General features: G+C 54.9%; 2 protein-coding genes across 5 annotated transcripts in view; one reads left to right on the forward strand and one right to left on the reverse strand.

Annotated features, from left to right (window-relative positions):
- Positions 1-22: 22 nt before the first annotated feature.
- On the forward strand, positions 23-6326 carry Ctu2 (cytosolic thiouridylase subunit 2). Of its 2 annotated transcripts, none has more exons than XM_048437457.2 (15): positions 23-168; positions 359-433; positions 1908-1986; positions 2167-2226; positions 3240-3300; positions 3776-3885; positions 4064-4350; positions 4425-4560; positions 4728-4859; positions 5258-5349; positions 5462-5565; positions 5646-5784; positions 5901-5967; positions 6043-6101; positions 6172-6326. In XM_048437457.2, the coding sequence occupies exons 1-15, from the start codon at positions 101-103 to the stop codon at positions 6284-6286; spliced, it is 1584 nt and encodes a 527-aa protein (XP_048293414.1). In that variant the 5' UTR covers positions 23-100; the 3' UTR covers positions 6287-6326. The 2 variants fall into 2 exon arrangements, with proteins under 2 accessions (XP_048293414.1, XP_048293415.1); XM_048437458.2 differs by having other exon boundaries at positions 133-266.
- Positions 6276-17820, reverse strand: part of Piezo1 (piezo type mechanosensitive ion channel component 1 (Er blood group)) — a 65582-nt gene continuing 54037 nt past the window's right edge. For 2 of the 3 annotated variants that reach the window (XM_085681841.2, XM_085681840.2), the window contains exons 23-51: positions 17143-17247; positions 16496-16649; positions 16163-16406; positions 15989-16085; positions 15724-15895; positions 15092-15181; positions 14916-15016; positions 14343-14414; positions 13885-13985; positions 13238-13331; positions 13105-13161; positions 12846-13018; positions 12605-12714; positions 12186-12392; positions 11738-11996; positions 11484-11672; positions 11022-11334; positions 10531-10660; positions 10294-10441; positions 9961-10175; positions 9659-9817; positions 9423-9570; positions 8016-8204; positions 7841-7933; positions 7576-7748; positions 7388-7510; positions 7235-7314; positions 6935-7151; positions 6276-6857 (exon numbers count right to left, since the gene is read on the reverse strand). In XM_085681841.2, the coding sequence (XP_085537967.2) occupies positions 6608-6857; positions 6935-7151; positions 7235-7314; positions 7388-7510; positions 7576-7748; positions 7841-7933; positions 8016-8204; positions 9423-9570; positions 9659-9817; positions 9961-10175; positions 10294-10441; positions 10531-10660; positions 11022-11334; positions 11484-11672; positions 11738-11996; positions 12186-12392; positions 12605-12714; positions 12846-13018; positions 13105-13161; positions 13238-13331; positions 13885-13985; positions 14343-14414; positions 14916-15016; positions 15092-15181; positions 15724-15895; positions 15989-16085; positions 16163-16406; positions 16496-16649; positions 17143-17247 (4463 nt within the window). In that variant the 3' untranslated portion in view covers positions 6276-6607. The remainder of the gene's footprint in view (positions 6858-6934; positions 7152-7234; positions 7315-7387; positions 7511-7575; positions 7749-7840; positions 7934-8015; positions 8205-9422; positions 9571-9658; positions 9818-9960; positions 10176-10293; positions 10442-10530; positions 10661-11021; positions 11335-11483; positions 11673-11737; positions 11997-12185; positions 12393-12604; positions 12715-12845; positions 13019-13104; positions 13162-13237; positions 13332-13884; positions 13986-14342; positions 14415-14915; positions 15017-15091; positions 15182-15723; positions 15896-15988; positions 16086-16162; positions 16407-16495; positions 16650-17142; positions 17248-17820) is intronic. The other variant, XM_085681843.2, reaches the window with a different exon arrangement.

Consider the following 17820-nt stretch of genomic DNA (forward strand, 5'->3'; position numbering starts at 1 on the left):
CTCGCCCCGTCCCCGTGTTGCGTCACGACTGTGTCGGCTGTGCGCCAACGTCATCTTGGCGCGCCGGCTCTTCACTACTGCGGACCAGCCCACCATCTCCATGTGTCAGGCCGGTGAGGACTACGCGGTGTCGGCTCAGCGGGAGACTCTGCCCGTGCCACGGCCGGGGTAAGAGCCGTCTGTACCGGGCCAGGGACTGTCCCCGCACTCTTAGGGTCGCAGCGACCCGGGATGGAGTCGGCAGCTGGAACTAAGCGTAGGCCCTGGTGTGTGAGCCAGACTGGGAAGCGAGACTTTGGCTCCTCCAAGTTCGCTGCGGTGGGAGGATTTGCCATGGATGTTCTTATTTTCTCCACAGCCGGGAGCAGAAATGTGTAAAGTGCGCGGAAGGCCTGCCGGTGGTGGTGATACGAGCGGGAGACGCCTTCTGCAGGTGAGATCACGGCAGCCCCCCTCCCCCCTCTCCAGGCTTGCTTTTTCCTTGTAAGGGGACGGTTACGTTGTACGTGCTTGTCACATTGGCCAGGACCACAGGTAGTGGTGGGAGCCATTGGTAACCACTCTTGTCATCTAAACTAGGCTCACGCCTGTATTTCCAACACTAGGGATTCCGTGATAGGAGAATTACCTCAGATTCGAGGCCAGCTTGGGCTGCAGAGAAATCCTGTCAAACAGAATCCCACAAATTTCCTTGATGGGCCTAGTGGTAGGAAGATCTCTGGGGAAGCTTGTGGAGTGCCCAGACTCGAGGGAAAAGGTGCGTTGAAAGACAGGCTTTTCGGGCACTTGGAATTCGTCCATGTCAGATCAGAACATCTTGGGAACTTGGGCAGGTACTCTGGGTGGAAACTGTTCCTTTTTTCACAGGATACCTATTTTTGTTTTTGCTTTTTTGTTTTGTTGTGTTTTTTTGAGAGAGGGTTTTTCTGTGTAACAGTTCTAGCTGTCCTGGAACTCACTCTTGTAGACCAGGCTGGCCTCAAACTCACAGAGATCTACCTGCACCTGCCTCCTGAGTGCTGGGATTAAAGGTGTGCGCCACCACCACCCGGCTATGGGATATCTGTTTTATTTGATGGCCACACAGACTTGGAAGGAGAACAAGAGATTATTCCCATGGGGGTCACAGCAGGAGGATTCATATTTTATCTGTAACTTTAATGGGTTCCTCATACTTCTTTTGAATTATCACTTTTCATGTTCGACTCTTTTACCAAGAACTATAGCTCCCCGAGGGCAGGAACATGTATCTCCAGTGTTATCTCTCTAATACCTAGTGGTATTAGCAGTAGCTTTGTATAATGTATGCTTGTTGAGTGGATGAGGATTTCACATGTCTAAGGTCCTTTGGATCTCTGAGTCTGTTTTTCAAAGATTTTCTACAAAAGATTCTGGTGGAGGGGCAGAAACTGATTTCCAGAACCTTTCTTGTCACCCACCATGTTTTGGGAGCCCAGATTTGAAAGAAAAGGTAGTGTTACCAGTAATTGTAACCTGGGCAAGGTAGGTACTGATGTAACCAACAACTTAGGAATATTTGGGCTGCTTGGTCCAGCAGGGGTCTGAGTCTCAGAGAAGCAGCCCTTCTGTCTGTTGGGACATCATCCATAGATCAACACTTGTTATTGAAAGACTTTGGTGACTCCCCCTGCTCTAGTCCCAGCTCAGCCTTTCTCTTTGCTGAGTCCTTCCAAGCACCCGTGGGGCTTCTCAGCTCACATATGATGGGATCTGGGTGGTGCCCTGAGAGTCATAGCCAGGACAGCTCCTCCATCCAACTCCCCCACCAGGCTCTGACAGAGTGTCTGCCTCTAAGGGTGGATACTGCCAAAAGAGGGACAGTACCACCCACAGGGTCTTGGGCTGGTGGGCGGGTGCGGAACAGCCTCTCTCTGTGTCTGTTACAGGGATTGTTTCAAGGCATTCTATGTTCATAAGTTCAGAGCCATGCTTGGGAAGAACCGACTCATCTTTCCTGGCGAGAAGGTACTCGTGGGGAGTGCTTGGCTGTCAGCCCCTGCTTCCTTCCTATATGTGCCTTTCTTCAGCTGGCCTGCTGTCTCTGGACCTTGAGGGTAGACTTGGTGTCTGGGGCTGTTTAAGAATGAAGCAGACTTGCTTGCGTTGGAGATGCATGTCCTTGCTGATCCTCTCTCCCCACCCCAGGTGCTGTTGGCGTGGTCTGGGGGGCCTTCATCCAGCTCCATGGTCTGGCAAGTCCTTGAGGTATGTCCACACCATCCCTGGGCCTGAGTTTCTGGATTGAATTAACAGGGGCCTCTTTCCTCAGCCTGCACTTTGGCTGACACTAGACAGAACCCCCCACCCCAGATGGGACACCTGTAGGATTGTACATTTATTCATCAGGGTCCCCAGGTATATCCCCATTTAGCTTTACTTGATAGTATCCAAGTTTGACCAATTGTGACTTGTGGGTGGAGAGAAGTATTTGCCAAAGACAGGGAGAGGTGGCCTAGGTGGAAGAGGGTGAGGCAGAGAGAATGGGAACTCGAGCTGAGAATGCCTGGCACTGCTGAGGGCATGCAGGGTTTCCTTGAGGGGTCTTGGCACAGAAGAGGGACCCGCATGCTCCGTTCACCATGGGGCACCAACTAGAGAGAAGCAAAAGAGTCGAGGCTGTGGTTGATAGGAGTCAGCGGTCTGACCTAAGTGACAGTACTGCTCCATTGGGAACACCCTATAGTTCTGGGGATTTTGTCGTACCTGCTGCTCCCCTAAAGCTGTACATGTGGAGGAGCTCACCATGAAGCCATTTGTCAGTGCCTGACCCGCTCCCCTCGGAACTCTTCTCTGCCCCTGCCTTCCATGGGTTGTCTCCTCTGTTCTTACCTACCAAACATTTCCCGAGGGTTCTGAGGTGCCCAGCAGGTGGTACGGTGCCCACACCGCCCCATGGTCCAGCTGATTTTCTCAGGCTGCGTAGGTGTCAGAAACAGACTAGAGAGGGTGGGTTCTGAAGTTTCTGATACCGACAGGGCATACTCTCATATGGGAGGGAAGACTTAATCACTTCCTTCTCCTGTGGGGAAGGAAGACCCAGACCCATTGATCCATTTGTAGGAAGGAAGACAGACCCAAACATTCTCCTGTGGGAAGAAGACTTGGCCCATACACACCCCTCTGAGGGGAGACCCAGGCAGTTTTGTCCACTGTCTGGAGAGTCTGAAGTCCAGAGAAATGCTTTTGGCCAGACCTGAGTCCTGACACTTTTCTTCCAGGGTCTGAGTCAGGATTCTGCAAAACGGCTACGCTTTGTGCCAGGAGTCATCTATGTTGATGGTATGTTGGGCCACTCCTCCATTCAGACCCCAACAATGATTGGTGAACCACAACAGCCCCTTCAGGAGACACACTGGGGACAGAGGTGCCTTCCCAGCTCTATTGAAGGGCCCAGGGATTGAAGAAGATGAGTTTAAAACTGATCTTTATGGCTGAAAGACTAGGCAGTTTCTTTAGCTTTGAGGGGAGCCAGTCCTGCCCTTACAGAAACTTACTCTGGCCAGGTGGTAGTGGTGCACGCCTTTAATCCCAGCACTCTGGAGGCAGAGGCAGGTAGATCTCTGTGAGTTCTAGGCCAGCCTGGTCTACAGAGTGAGTTTCAGGACAGATTCCAAAAGTCACAGAAAAACCCTATCTCAAAATTCAAGCAAACAAAATCTCTGAAGAGTAGAGCTGGTGGGACTTCTGTGTGTGGCACTGTTCCATCAGGCACTTCCTCTGTGAATCCTACATACTTCCCACCTGGGTTTTACAGAGGGAGCAGCCTGTGGCCAGAGCCTACAGGACAGGGTGAAGACCTTGGCTGAGGTGAAGCTGATCCTGCAGAACACTGGCTTTCCGTGGCATGTAGTTGCCTTAGAGGAGGTAGGTGGGTCTGCCCCAGGTGGTGACCTATGGTAACCTTGGAGGGGACACCCATCAGGGCCACATTCTTGCTTATTGGAGCCATCCTGTGGGCCTCTTGCCCTGGGCCTTGGCTTTCCAACTGTTTCAGAGGGCAGGCATGGCCTTGGCATCAATGTCCATTCTTACATCCTGAAAGGTGTTCAGCTTGCCACCATCGGTGCTGTGCAGTGCTTCCCAAGAGCCCGCAGGGACAGAGGAGGCCTACAAAACGGCTGTGGACAGCTTCCTGCAGCAGCAGCATGCGCTAGGGTCTGAGGGCTGTGCCAGCCCAGCTCAGGGGGAGGATCAGTCACACCCATCCCACAGCCAGGAACCCCTAGGCATGGCTGGGTTCCCCACAGCTGCTCAGACAGAGGCCTTGTCTAGGTTGTTCAGTTCCATAAAGACGCTGACAGCCAAAGAGGAACTTCTGCAGACCTTGAGGTGAGTGCAGCACCCCTAGCCCTGCCTGGCTTGTAGGACTCCAGCTCCAGCTTCTGTAATTCACCCCATCATAGGACCCATCTGATTGTGCATGTAGCCCGAACCCATGGCTACTGCAAGGTGATGACTGGGGAGAGCTGTACCCGCTTGGCCATCAAGCTTATGACCAACCTGGCCTTGGGGAGAGGAGCCTTCCTTGCCTGGGACACGGTATGTGGGGCCTAGAGGTCATGGTGTCCCTTGCCTTTGAAAGTACTTCTGTGTTATCCTGGGGTCTTCCAAATGGAGAGGCCTGAGACCCAACCATAGCTGGCGGTGGCAGTAAGACTCCTCTTACTAGGATTATGCTAGGATTTGAGCCAGTGTCTGCTCCCCAGGGCTTCTCGGATGAGCGGCATGGGGATGTGGTGTTGGTGAGGCCTATGCGGGACCACACCCTGAAGGAAGTGGCCTTCTACAACCACCTGTTTGGCGTTCCCTCGGTCTTCACACCAGCCATCGATACCAAGGTGGGCCTGTGGAGAAGTGCGTGGACTCGCTGGAGGCAGCCCCTCCATACAGGGTCAGAAATCCCTGGTGCACTGTTAGACCTTGAGTCTGCCAGCCAGTGTCAGTCCTAGTCCCAGCTGGTTCTCTGCGACTCTAGCACCTGCTGTCCTGCCTCTGAAGGCCAGTAGCAGTGTCCATGTATCTAAGGGGCCTCCAAGCATGCCCTGTACCTTGGAAGAATAGGCTGGAGGGAGAGGGTTAGTCTGTCCCTGAGGTGAAGAGGTGGCAAGAGGACCTGTATCCACACTGTGTGAATCCTATTCTGATCTTAGTCCCCTCGGGCTGGCCATGTGAAGCCATGGTACTTGCTTTAGGTGCCCCTTGGCCCTTCTAAAACCCGCTATCTGATTGCCCCTAGGCTCCAGAAAAGGCTAGCATCCACCGGCTGATGGAAGCCTTTATCCTGAGGTTGCAGACTCTTTTCCCCTCTACAGTCAGTACTGTGTACAGGTGTGTGTGCCACTGGGGGTGCTGTTGAGCCTGCTGCCCACACTTGAAGGGCGCAGAACCCATGACTGGGGACATATTTGTTACCTGTCCCTGTTTGTGCATCTGCCAACAGGACAAGTGAGAAGCTGGTCAAGGCTCCCCGGGAGGGCTGTGCCTCTGGCCCCTCCAGCCCCAGCTGCCTCCTCTGCATGTGTGCACTGGACATTGACACCACTGGTGCGTGCAGGGCCTTCTTTGAGTGCTGGGGGGGCGTTATTTGGCTGCCCCAGGGTTCCCTCAAACCCTCTCTGTTGCAGACAGTGCCACAGCTTTTGGGGCTCAGTCCTCCTCACATCTCTCCCAGATGCTGCCTGCTGAGGCTGGGATACCTACCACCCCCTGCTGTGGTTCAGGGGAGGGTCAGGCCCAGAGCTGCCACAGGGGAGTTGGCAGGAGGTAAGACCCTGCCTGTGTCCTGCCCTATGGACAGGGGTGGAGGGGGCAGAAAGACTGTGGCCTTAAACAGAGTTCAGAATGAGACCAGGCACACAAGTTCGGTTCTGCTTCTACAGGGGGGATGCACAGGCCTGTGTCATAGAACAGCTGTGTTATGGCTGCCGGGTGAACATGAAGGACCTGGTGAGTGCCTGTTCGGATGTCCCTATGAGCTGTCCCTGTGGTCCCCATGGCTTCTCACACTGCCATCTCTTATAGCCCTCCCTGGATCCATTGCCACCCTATGTCCTGGCCGAGGCTCAGCTCCGCAGTCAGAGGTAATGCCTCTTATTTGGGGAGACCTCTGGGGAGATGCCCAGGACTGGTTCTCACTGCAGTCTCCCTTAGGGCCTGGGTCTCTAAGGAAATCCAGGAGTATCTGATTACAGACGATGACGAGGAAGAGGAGGAAGAAAGCAGAGCCATCAAGCAGGAAGGCGAGAACACTGGGATTGGTCTATAACTGTCCATTTGTATAAATAAAAATGTTTTTACTTAGAAAACTCTACAGTACTGTGGGAAGGGAGAGCCAGGCCCCCAGACCCAGTGTGGCTAGCCCTGAGCTACACTGGGCCCCCAGCCCAACAGGTGGGTGGGGACGCAACAGGTGAGGGACCCAGTGTCCCTTTGACAGCAGCATCATCAGGGCTTACATGGGCCAGGAGGATGTGTCACAGCTCGTGGCCTCAGGCAGCTACACTCCTCTCCAAGGAGCTCTGTCAGCCCTGGTGGCCATGCTGCCCTGGGGCAGCTCCTTCATTCCCGGTGCCCAGGAGCTGGGCTCTTACTCCTTCTCACGTGTCCACTTGATCATGGTTTCTGGTGAGCGGTATAGGAAGATGAGCTTGGCGTACAGCTCCTCCTCCAGCTCCAGCTCACGGGTCTCCCGCACCAAGAAGATATCCTGGCATAGCTTGAGAATGCGGTCCACGTACGGCAGCTCCTCAAACATGATGGAGTGTGAGATGTCACTGAAGAAGCCCCGCATAAACTTGCCAATGACCAGCACAATGGACACGTACAGCCCCACGATCCTGTTGGGAGAGGCATGTGAGCCGTGACCACTCAGAACTGCCCTGGGGGCTCTAGGAGGTTCCTCTGCAGTACTCACCCATAGCCGGCCAGGAAGCCGAGGCTAGGAGGGCTGACCTTGTCACTGAAGATGACCATGGGCAGCAGGTTGCAGTCAGCCTGGCAGTCCTGCAGCTCAATCACCCACCACTCGAGGAAGTCAGAGGCCTTTGTGTCTGCTTGAGTCCCAGAAGCCCCTGTGCCCACTTGCTCCCTCCGCAGCTGGATACGCACACCAAGATAGTCGTCTTCCTCATCTAAATTGAGCAGGGTAGTTAGAGTCTGGGGGTCACCCATCCCTGGCCTAGGCTGAATCCCAGCACCCTGATTCCACACTCACTTGGCTGCAGCTGCTTCACTGGGTTGGCTTCAGGTCCATTGGGAGCACGAATGTACTTGGGGAAGAGGTGGGGAATGACGCTGTGGGAGGAGTCAGCAAGTCAGGGGCATCTTAAGCCCTGCTGCCCACCTGCCCACAGTGGTCTGCACTCACACTGACTGGTCAAGCCTGCCCTCGAGCAGTCCGGCCAGCTGCCTCCGCGCTGTGCTATTGGGGGCCAGCTCCACGGTGTGCTTCTCGTTGGTGTACTCCACCTTGCCACCCTTGGCCAGGTCCCTGTGGGGAGGGCAGTGTGAGGCAGTGTGGGGCATCCCCCACAGCCCTATAAGCACAGGACCCACCTTTGGAAATTCCAGGTGAAGCGCAGAGTGATGTCAGCCGTGCCATTGTACAGCTCCTGCTTCATCTGGGCCCGGCTTGGGGGGCTGATGCGCCACAGTGCCCCCGAGCTGCCCTCAATCTGTGCAGTGACGATGTCCTCAGGACTGTACTGGCTGATGAACTGCATGGCTAGCTGTGTGGAGCATGCCTCGGTGAGGGGGCGGCAGGCCACCTTTTCCCTGCCAGCCCACCTCATACCCAGTGGGTACAGTGCAGGTCACTTACTGGGTAGGGGTCAAACTGCTGGGACAGCTCCTCATAGTCCTGGGGCGTGAAAGGCACTATAGATGGCTGCTGGGCACTCATGGTAAACAATGGCTGGGGATGAGATGCATGATCAGTAGGGAGCCATTCATAGTCGCTAGTGGAGAAGGGGTGGGGCTGGAGGCCGGCTACTCACCTCGTAGCCGCCCAACTTGAGGGTAACAGTGACATCAATGGGCTGATTGACGACACCCACCACAGAGCGTATCAGTGACATGAAGAGCAGTGGGAACCAGATGATGGCAATGATGAAGAGGATGATGAGGCCACCCATACCATACTTGACAATTTTCTTCTTCTTCTGTCCCTTGGGCTGTGGGTATTTCTGGAAGGGAGATACTGGTCACCCTCCCAGCCTCTTGGCCTCAGGCTGTAAGCCTCAACCTGGTGTCACCGAATAAGCCTGAGGTCCAGAAATAACCCTAAATAGGGTCAGGTGCTTTAGTGGAGGGAGCCTACTTTCTATACAGCTGCAAGCAAGGACACTGGAGCAGAGAGCAGGGTTTACATTTCCCAGAAGTCAGACATCTCCGCAATCTTATGGCTGGGGACCATTGGGGAAACACCAGAAGTGAACACAAAAGGGAAAACAGGTTTTTAAAAATTAACCTGGGTTTCAAAAGTGAAAATGAGGGTGGACTGCTCTTGTAGAAGCCCAGAGTTCAGTTTCCAGAACTCATGTTGGGTGGCTCACAACTGCCTGCAGCTCCAACTCCAAGGGAATCCGGTGCCCTCTGTTGCCCTCCACGGGCACCTGCGCTGGTGCGCATACCCACACACATACACAGAAGCGTGGGGGAGTGCAGAGCAGCCATGTGGTGGGATGGAGAGGCCAGTGCCTACAAAGAATGCTTACAAATCTAACATGACCTGAGCACATCTAGGGTGTGGTCTGAATAGATGTTTCTCTAAGGAAGGGAATCAGCCAGCAGCACGTGAACTGTCAAACTCTGGAACTTCAGTTTGCTGGTGAGAGAGATGTAGCCCCTTCAGGAACAGTTCCAAATGACTGAACAGTGACCTCCTAAGTGCCATGTAAGGTTGACACACACAGTGAAAACAGCAGCCGTCCACCGTGGAAAGGTAGGCAGACCCTGGGGTTTCTGCACTCCGTGGAGTCTATTACATGGGTCTACAGAGTGGAGTCCTGAACCTCGAGAACACTGCTGAGGGGAGAAAGCCAACAGGCAAACCCACAGACAGGAAGGAGACTACAGACCACCAGGGGTGGAGAGGGGGTGGTGGGGAGCAACTAAAAATGGGGACAAGGGTTCTTTGTGGGGTAGAGCTATCCTAAAGCCGGCTGCAGTGGCGAAGACGTGTACTTGGTGAATATATCAACTCACAAAGCACAGCCCTGGTAACAAACTGCTAATATCTGCCTGCTCCACCACTCAAACCCAAGGGCCCAATCCACTGTCCCCTGCTGACTCCTAGACCCACTGCAGCTGTCCATGAGCTCTGGGAAACCCCTTTCTCTGGGCTGCTGTGCATGTGGGTTGTAAATCCCCAAGAGATACCCATCCATCCTCTGCCCCGGCACCTTCTCTGTCTCTCGGCTGCACTTGACGATGAAGATGTTGGCGTAGATGTCTTCCACACACATCCAGTTGGACAGGGACAGTGTAGTGTCGGTCCACACCCAGTCCATGACTGCCCGCAACTCCACCAGGAACGGCACTAGACGGAACCTGCCAAAGCCAAGGTTCCGTCAGCAGGGACAACCACCTACCATGGCTTCTACCTGCTCTTCATGATCCCTAGGCAGACCACACTCACCCCTGGAAAAGGAAGAGGTTTACATGATTGTACTTCTTGGTAAGGAAGTTGCCCAGGATACGGGTGGGGTAGCCGCAGCGAATCTGGTAGGCAGACAGGGCAAAGTAAATGCACTTCACGAAGTACCACAGCTGGGCCACTGCATTCTGGTTGAACATTCTGAATGGAACAGGACAGGATGTCAGGGAGGGTGAACCTGAATGAAACCGTTCTGGAGGCCAACCCAAGCTGGGTCACACCCAGAGCATACAGTGCCTCAGGGGAGACTGAGGCTCCAGGGGTCAGTGCCTCATACCACCTACCTCTCGGTGACAGCTGGTAAGATGAAGAACATCCAGAGGTGAATGGCCACTACCAGGACCACCTGAAAGGCTAGCTTGCCCAGCACAGTCTTGCGCAGGTAGAGGGCACGGTCAATGACCATGGTGCTGAACTGAACCAGCAGCATGAACAGGAAGGCCTCCGGCACCTGGTCATCTGACAGCGAGGACGCAATGTCTGTGGCGGCAGAGTGCTTCTGCAGTAGAGGGCACAGATTGGGGAGATAGAGCTATACTGTACCCCAGAGTTCTGAGACCATGCACTCCAAAGGCCTAGAAGCCGGCCTTTCACTCTGGGGTCCCACGCCCACTTACCCCAAAAGCCCAGAAACCAAAGATAATGATGATGAAATCGACAATGTCGGCCAGGAACATGAGAACATAGACATCAGTGGCCGCTCGGTACTTGGTATGCAGAATGTCACGGAAGAAGCGCCGCAGGGGTTGGTAGATGCTCTGAGCTCTGTGGATGGACGGCCTCAGAGGGATCAATATCCAGCTAGGGACCACCTTCCTGCCCCAATGCCCATCAATCCCAGCCAGGTCACTCACAGTGCCAGGCAGAAGCTCTTCAACCAGCGCCCAGCTGCCTTCATTCTTTCTTGGACCTTCACTCTCCCTCGAGTATGCCGTGGGCTCTTTCTCCCTGCAGCTTCTTTCCCTTCTTCCTCCTCCTCAGCCTCTGTGAGTGTGTATATGTCCAGAGAAATGCCAGTGAACCCACCAGGGACTGGGTGTCCACTCCAACAAGCTGACATCACCCACTTTACAGACAGCACAGGAACCTCCCCGCAGTCACCAGTGAGGGAGCAACTTCTGCTGTGTTATTTTTTAGGGTAGGCTTGAGACTTCAGCCCAGGTCTATAGACATCTAGTCCTGGGTACAGGGACAACTCCAAGGACAGATACAGGGAGAATATTGAGCAGTTGTGTCCTTCCTGATGGGCTATCACTGTGCTGAGCTGACCATCTCCACCTGAGGGTCATCTGTGTCTCCTCCCCCCCCCCCAGGAATCTGGCAGGGGTCTATTCTGGGCTCTCACCCATAGCTGCCGCTCCTTTGGGTCCTGGAGTCTTTTTCTTCCTCCTGAAGCGTATGCTGATGTGCCTCATCTGCTGGGGCTTGAGGTCCTCTAAGGGCTCTTGGATCCCATCCTTGGATCTGACGCTCCCTTTCCCTTGGATGTGGTCCCTGGGGGTACCAGCCAACACCAGCTCTTCCGGATGCCCAGTGCCTGCGTCAGGCTGTGATCCCAGCATAGCTTCTGACTCTTCCTCGGCCTCCTGGTCCTTCTCACTGTTCCTGCAGTGATCCTTGGAGAAACTATCCTCCTCATGGTCCCAGAGGCCATAGCACTATGGAGAATATGGAAGAGCCAACCATAGGCCATACTTAGACCAGACCCATGCTGGGTCATCCAAGTATTCAGCCTCACCACTGGGCTCAAGAATGCCTGGAGTTTCCAAGGAGCCCCTACCACCCCTGAGCTGGCCTGTGGGCTCACCAGTAGCTGGGAGCGGTGGAAGAAAAGGGCCATGAGCTGCACCAGGTCATACTTGATATAGCTGTCAGTTTTCTCAAGACCCAGGATGCGTGGAGGGAAATAGGGCTTGTTCTCATAGCGCCGCAGCACCACGTAGCTATTCCAGGGGAAGAAGCCAAACTGGAACAGGTACTTGGTGACCACCATGACCTGCAGGACAGAGCACTTAGCATGGGCCAAGTGGCCCAGACCCAACCCTACAAGCGGTCACCCACCTCAGTGAAGACAATGGCTGTCATCCAGAAGCGCTTGCTTGGTCTTGGGATGGTCAGCATGGCCCACAGGAAGATGAGCACGGGCAGCACCAGAGAGGCAGCTGAGGCTGTCACCATGTGGTTGAGGATGATGATGAAGTAACAAAGCAGCTCCGAATGTGCCGCCACACACTGGTACATGGCTCTCAGCAGCCGCAGCGTCCGGCCCTGCTGTGCTTCAAATTGCTCGGCCTCCTCCAGCTCAGGGATGTGTAGGCGCCTGCCACAAGACCACAGGAGTTTGGGGACAAGAGCCAGAAGAACCCCTAGGATGCAGAGCCCAGCCTGCAGTCATGGCAACAGTCTGACCTGAGGCCTAGCCAGTTCCTGCCTCCTTCACCTAGCTCCTCCCGCTGGGCTTCCTGCTCAGGAGAACTCCCTTGAAAACCTGCACACAACCCTGTCCCACCTGTCCAGGAGCAGCTCACTGGCTGTGCGCATCCGTGAGCGAGCATTGGCTAGAAGCTCCTGTGAGCCATGCAGGGAGGTCTCAGCCTGGAGGTCCCCAGCATCGGTGATAATCTCCTCACTGCCACTGCGGGTGTTGTAGCCTGTGCTCAGGGGGCTGCTGGTGTCATCTGTCATGCTACTCAAAGGCTCTTCGGCTCCCAGCCCACTGTGGAAGAAAAGGTCACAGAGAGGGCCAATTCTTAGACTCTGGGGAAGGAGAGAATGGTGCCTGGAGAAAAACAAGGAGTAGCTGAGACTAAACAGTGCTATACCCTGATGACCTGTCAGCAGCTCAGGGCTCAGTCCCTGCTTTGGACCAGAGGACAAGCAGAAACAGGGACCCTGGCTCACCCCAGGCCCCTCGGGTCCTGCACCAACCTTGAGGCTGTGCTGGGTCCATCACGTGTCTCCATGGGACCTGCTGACAGTGTGGTCTCGGCTTCACTCACGTAAAGCTGGTCCAGCACCCCTCGGCGGACCTCTCCACTCTGCGGAGAGCATGGAAAAGCTCTCAGGCCATTGGGATGGGCCCAGTTCTGCTCACCAGTGCTTAGCAGGGAGTAGATATGGGTGTGGCCTTGATGAGGTATAGGAGGGGCTTGGCCCAAGGGGCCCTTACCCGCAGAAGTTCCTGGGTGAGCAGATAGCGCTCTGCACGCAGCACATCACTCATGGTGCGGTGGTGCTTTGTGAATGTGCACAACCAGCGTGTTAGCCCATCTACTGTGGCCTGGCCCAGCACCCACAGGAACTGCATGGTGCTCAGCACACGCTGCATCATGTGACTGCGGCCTACAAAGAGAGCAGGATGGGGCTGGAGGGCTGGCTGGTTGCAAGAGCCTTCAGCTCCCTGCCCTCTTCCCAGCAAGCCCACATACCTGCCATCTCATCCTCTGGGGCCTCTGCTGGCTCCACCTCCGGGCTCAAGTCATCTCCTGGGCACAGGGATAATCAGCATCAGGTAGCCCTGCCCTGCAGCTTCCCCATTGGAGTCCCCCAAGCACAACTCACCAGAAGTCAGCTGTCCTGCCTGCTCCCGCCGTGCCTGTTCCCGACGCTGCCTCAGCACCGTCTGGGCATTGGTTACCCATGCCTGGTATGCCATCTGCAGCCAGATTTCCTGGTTAGAATTCTGGCATCTCGAGCTGAGACATCCATTCAGCCTAGTATCATGGTCCCCTCCCAAGGAAGAGGATGGAGGGACGGCCATATCGAATCCTTAGCTCCTGTTCTCTATCTAGCTGTGGGTCTTTACCTGCTCAAGTCCTCTCTGGAAATGGACTCAAGAGACTGTGATAACCAGAAGGCAGACATGCAGCTGCCCAGCATGACCCATCCCTCAGAACCAGGGCCTCTCCTAGACACCAGTATCCATCAAACACATGTAGCCTTTCTCTCAGATCAGGTGACACTCATAGAGCCCAGGAGGTAAGGAGGAGGGTGTCAGAGCCGGGACTTTCATGAAATGTAGTAGAGGGGCTACCTATGACTCTCATATCTACAGCCTGTTTCAGCAGCTACCTGGACAGGTCTGATGGGCTAGGCGGACTTCTATGATATATAGGAGCAGGACTCCAAGGCCCTTGGATATCTGTCCCTTCACACTGCCCCATTCAGGAACTCCATAGACAAAGCAGGAAGGCATGGCTCCAACTCACCTGGAAGGCATTCTGAGTTGCAGGCCTGGGGTCCTCAGGTAGGGCCTCCTCTTCCTCCTCGCTATCCGACTCAAACAGGAAGTAGTCCCCAGAGTGGATGACTATAGTCAGCAGGGACAGGAAAGGATATGTGTATGTGAGAGCTGGACTCCATGGCAGAGCCGATTCCTCCCTAGCCAGACCCAGAAAATCCTAGCGTTCTTATCTTAAGTTTTGACTTGGGTGGTAGCAGACCCATTGTTAAGAATGATATTCCCCACAGCATCTTCCACCCACAAGGCCTTGCTTGAGTGCCCCCCTTCCCACTAGAACCATCCCGTCCAGGGTTCAGCAGGATAGGGAAGGTGGTCCATGCACAGAACACAGGTCAGAGATTCTGACGTGACCAGACAGGACAAGGAAAAGCTAGTAGGTGTCGGGTTCAATAGCACAAGTGCAGAGAGGTGAAGGCCGGATACCTGTGGCGTGGTCCAGCCAGGGGCGCCACCACTGTCTCCGTGGCGGGGAGGAGCCCCCTGGGCTGTCAGGCCCTGTGGAGGGGCAAGGCAAGCGTGAACAAGCAAGGGAGGCTGTAAGGGCAGCCTATCTTGGGCACAAGGGCACATGGCAAAGACAGAAACAGACACAGAACTCCTGCAGGGACAAGGTTCCATGTGGAGCCACATCTCAGAGCCCTGAAGGGATGGACAGGGGACACAAGTGCAGGTGGACAGTCCCAGGTGGCCATATGGCCTGCTGGGACAGAGGGGAACACATGGCACAGGACTAGTCCTGAAGCATACCACTTACACATAACACAGGACAGGACAAGGGTGTGGGGCCCTAAGGCACATCACTGGCACAGGTGCAGAGAGGCTCCAGCAGTATGACCAGTATGGATGCAGTGTGTATGGGGGGCATCTGCTGGGTTTTGTCCATGCTTGCTGAGCTGTTGGGTTTTGTCCATGCTTGCTGTGGGAGCTCCTTCAGCCAACAGCCTCTAAGATACCAGCCTCCCAAGTAGGGCGTGGTCTCCACAGCAACATGCTTACCCGGCCTCTGGCTGGGATCTTGGGAGTCTGTGGACTGGAGTTGACCACGGCTTGCCTGGCTCTGCCTGTACTTCTCCTGTTTGGCACGGATGCGCTTCATCCTGTGAGCAGGAAGGAGCTCTGAGTGCCAGGCTGGCCAGAAGGATCAAAGGGTCCCTAGCCCAGATGACACCTACTGTCTTTTCAGCTGGGCCAGCGACTTCTCCTCAGTCTGGCGGTGGAAGTTGATGCTCTTAAGGTTGGCTGCATTGTAGAGGGCAAAACCCCTGAAGGGAAGAGTGAGACCTCAGCACTTCCCTCTAGATGCACAGGTTTTTCTCTACCTCTGGGACTGACTGAACTCAAACCCCTGCCCCTAGGGACCCGCCTGGTCCTCCTACTCTTACTGAGGCACATGCTAGGAGAGACCTGCAGCCACGTGAGAAGAAATATCTTCTGCCACCTGTTTTCCTGGGGCAGCACACCATCACAGGAAGGGGCATTGGGTAGCTGCTCTGGGGTAGGAAGATGAAGCTGCTGGCCCTAAGTTCAGCTCCAGGGGCAGAGACCTCTGTTGGGAGCATGATACCATGTCACAGCCCTCCAGCTGGGAGACACTCAGGCCAATTTGGGTCATATGTTGGTTTAAATCACTGCAGGGCCACATTGTCTGCTCAGTGTGGGCAGTAAGGGCAGCTCTGGTGATACCAAAGTGCTAGGGGGTCCTTTGCTCTCCTTTTTGGTGACAAGATTGAGAGATGTCCGAGGGGAAACCTGTGCTGAGGATGAGGGACGCTACCCCACCCCAGGGCAAAGAAGCTAGGCAGACCTGGAGGCCTGAAGGGCGGTGGCCTTCAGGTCAGCGCTGACGTGCAGGAAGTAGTAGCTGAGAAAGATGCGCCGTTGCAGTAGCAGGAAGAAGAAACAGACGCTGTCCCAGATGATCCCGGCTTCCTCCACAGGCAGCAGGCAGTCCCGGTCTCTGCTCATCATCTCTTTGGCTGTGTAGCAGAGGCCAGCAAGGCTAGGGGTCAGCACCAGAAGCAGTGGAGATGCTTGTGCCTGCCCCTCACCCGTATTTCCTGCCCACTCACGATTGTAGTAGCCTTTTACTGTGCACACGAGGCTGAAGAGCTGGATGACCCAGCAGAAGTTGCTCTGCATTTGCTCCACGAAGACACAGGACAGGAGCTGGGGCCGGGAGGGGGGCAGGTTAATGCAGGGCTCTGGGGAGGCCTGGGCCAGGGTTGGGTAGGCAGTCTGCTCACCGAGAGCATATTCTTGGAGATGATGACAGTGACGTTATAGAGGATAAGGCAGTCCCACAGCACGAGTTGGGCCCGCGTGTCCTTCTGTAGCAGGGTAGTGCCGAAGAGCAGCAGGTAGAAGCAGGCCAGCAGGTACCCCAGCCCAAAGATGCTGATGCGGGTGGCCCCTGTGATAAACACCACCACGAGCACCAGCCAGAACAGGTAGCGGAAGACGGCTACCTTCAGCATATCCAGATAGGACCTGGCAAGTGGGGATATCACTGAGGTTGCTGGTTCAGGCCAGCTATCCCCTCTGAGCAGGTGCTTCAGAGTGGGCAGAACGGGACCTACCTGCAATGGATGAAGTTGGGTACAGGGTTGGGCTCCCCTCGCAGGGGCTCCAGGTGGTCAGTGTTGAGGCCAGCCATGCGCTGCCACTCCTCGGTACGCTCAGCCGAGAAAACCTGCCACTGCTGAGAGGCGCAGAGCAGCAGGAGGAAATCACCTGCAGGACAGGAGAGCTGCTAATAATGCGGCGTGCACGTGAGAAAGGGTGGCTGAGGGGCTGAGGAGCCGCTCCCATTTCACAGCCGAGAAATGTCCAGACATAAGAGCCGGCAACGGGACACACCAGTCTCTGTGTGTGCTGTACACGTGCACATGCGTCAGGGAGCGTGGGCTGCTGTAGATCTCCCTGCATGCTGTGGGGCCATCAGTGTTCACACCTATGACCACGCTGTGATCATCCATATACTCATTTGACATGTTTTGTTTGTATGAGGGTCAGCCCTTCGGCCCCATCTGGATGAGGCTGTGGGGTGGCATGGCTCTCCCATGGAAGGAAGCACCACTCGACTGTCAGCACCTAGACAATTTGTCCCCTTGCTGGTTCCAGACACAGGTCCCTGTGTATCCAACAAGCACCCTGCCTATGGAGTCTTTACACTCTCCTGTGGGGTGGGCAGGTATCTTGGAGTGAGTGGTGGGGCTGCACTTACTGATAAGGTTGGTGGAGTTGGGGGCTCTGAAGAAGTCGGGCAGGTACAGCCACTTGATGAGAGCAGAATTCATGGGGATAGCCTGGCTCCAGCGCCATGGGTAGTCTGTGGGTGGGGGGCACATCAGAAAAGGCACAAGCTGTCCTCACCCCCCTCTGCTACCAGGAGTCTCAGAAGCCAGTGACTGTGTCACACATTCCGGTGTGGTTAACTAGTTAACTAGTTATTCTCAACACCACTCACAGTCTTTAGAACACTGACCCACGGATACAGAGAGTCTAACAGGATGTGAATTTCTAAACAGAAACTACACCAGGTCTGGGGAAAGTGAGCTGGAGGTGGCAGAGGTCACTAATGGTCAGAGGGCAGGACCATGTTGAGCCTCGCCTGAGACAAGGCAGGTACTTCCCAAGGAGATGCCAGTGTTTGGAATAAATTATGTTTAAATAATTTAATAGCATAAAACATGTAAAATAATGACCCAAAGCTGGAAATAATCCAGAAATTCTTCAACGACTATGGCACACCTTGGATACTGTTGCTGAGGCAACAACACCTGGAAGAATTCTGCCTAAGTGAATAAGAACACCTGAGAGACCCTGTCATCACCTGCTAACAGAAAGCAAACACCTGAGGAATTTTGATTGCGCCCACTAAGAGAGAGAAGCCAATTGCAAC

This window comes from Myodes glareolus, chromosome 22 (genome assembly GCF_982192425.1).
Source record: "Myodes glareolus chromosome 22, mMyoGla1.1, whole genome shotgun sequence".
Classification (NCBI taxonomy): Eukaryota; Metazoa; Chordata; class Mammalia; order Rodentia; family Cricetidae; genus Myodes; species Myodes glareolus.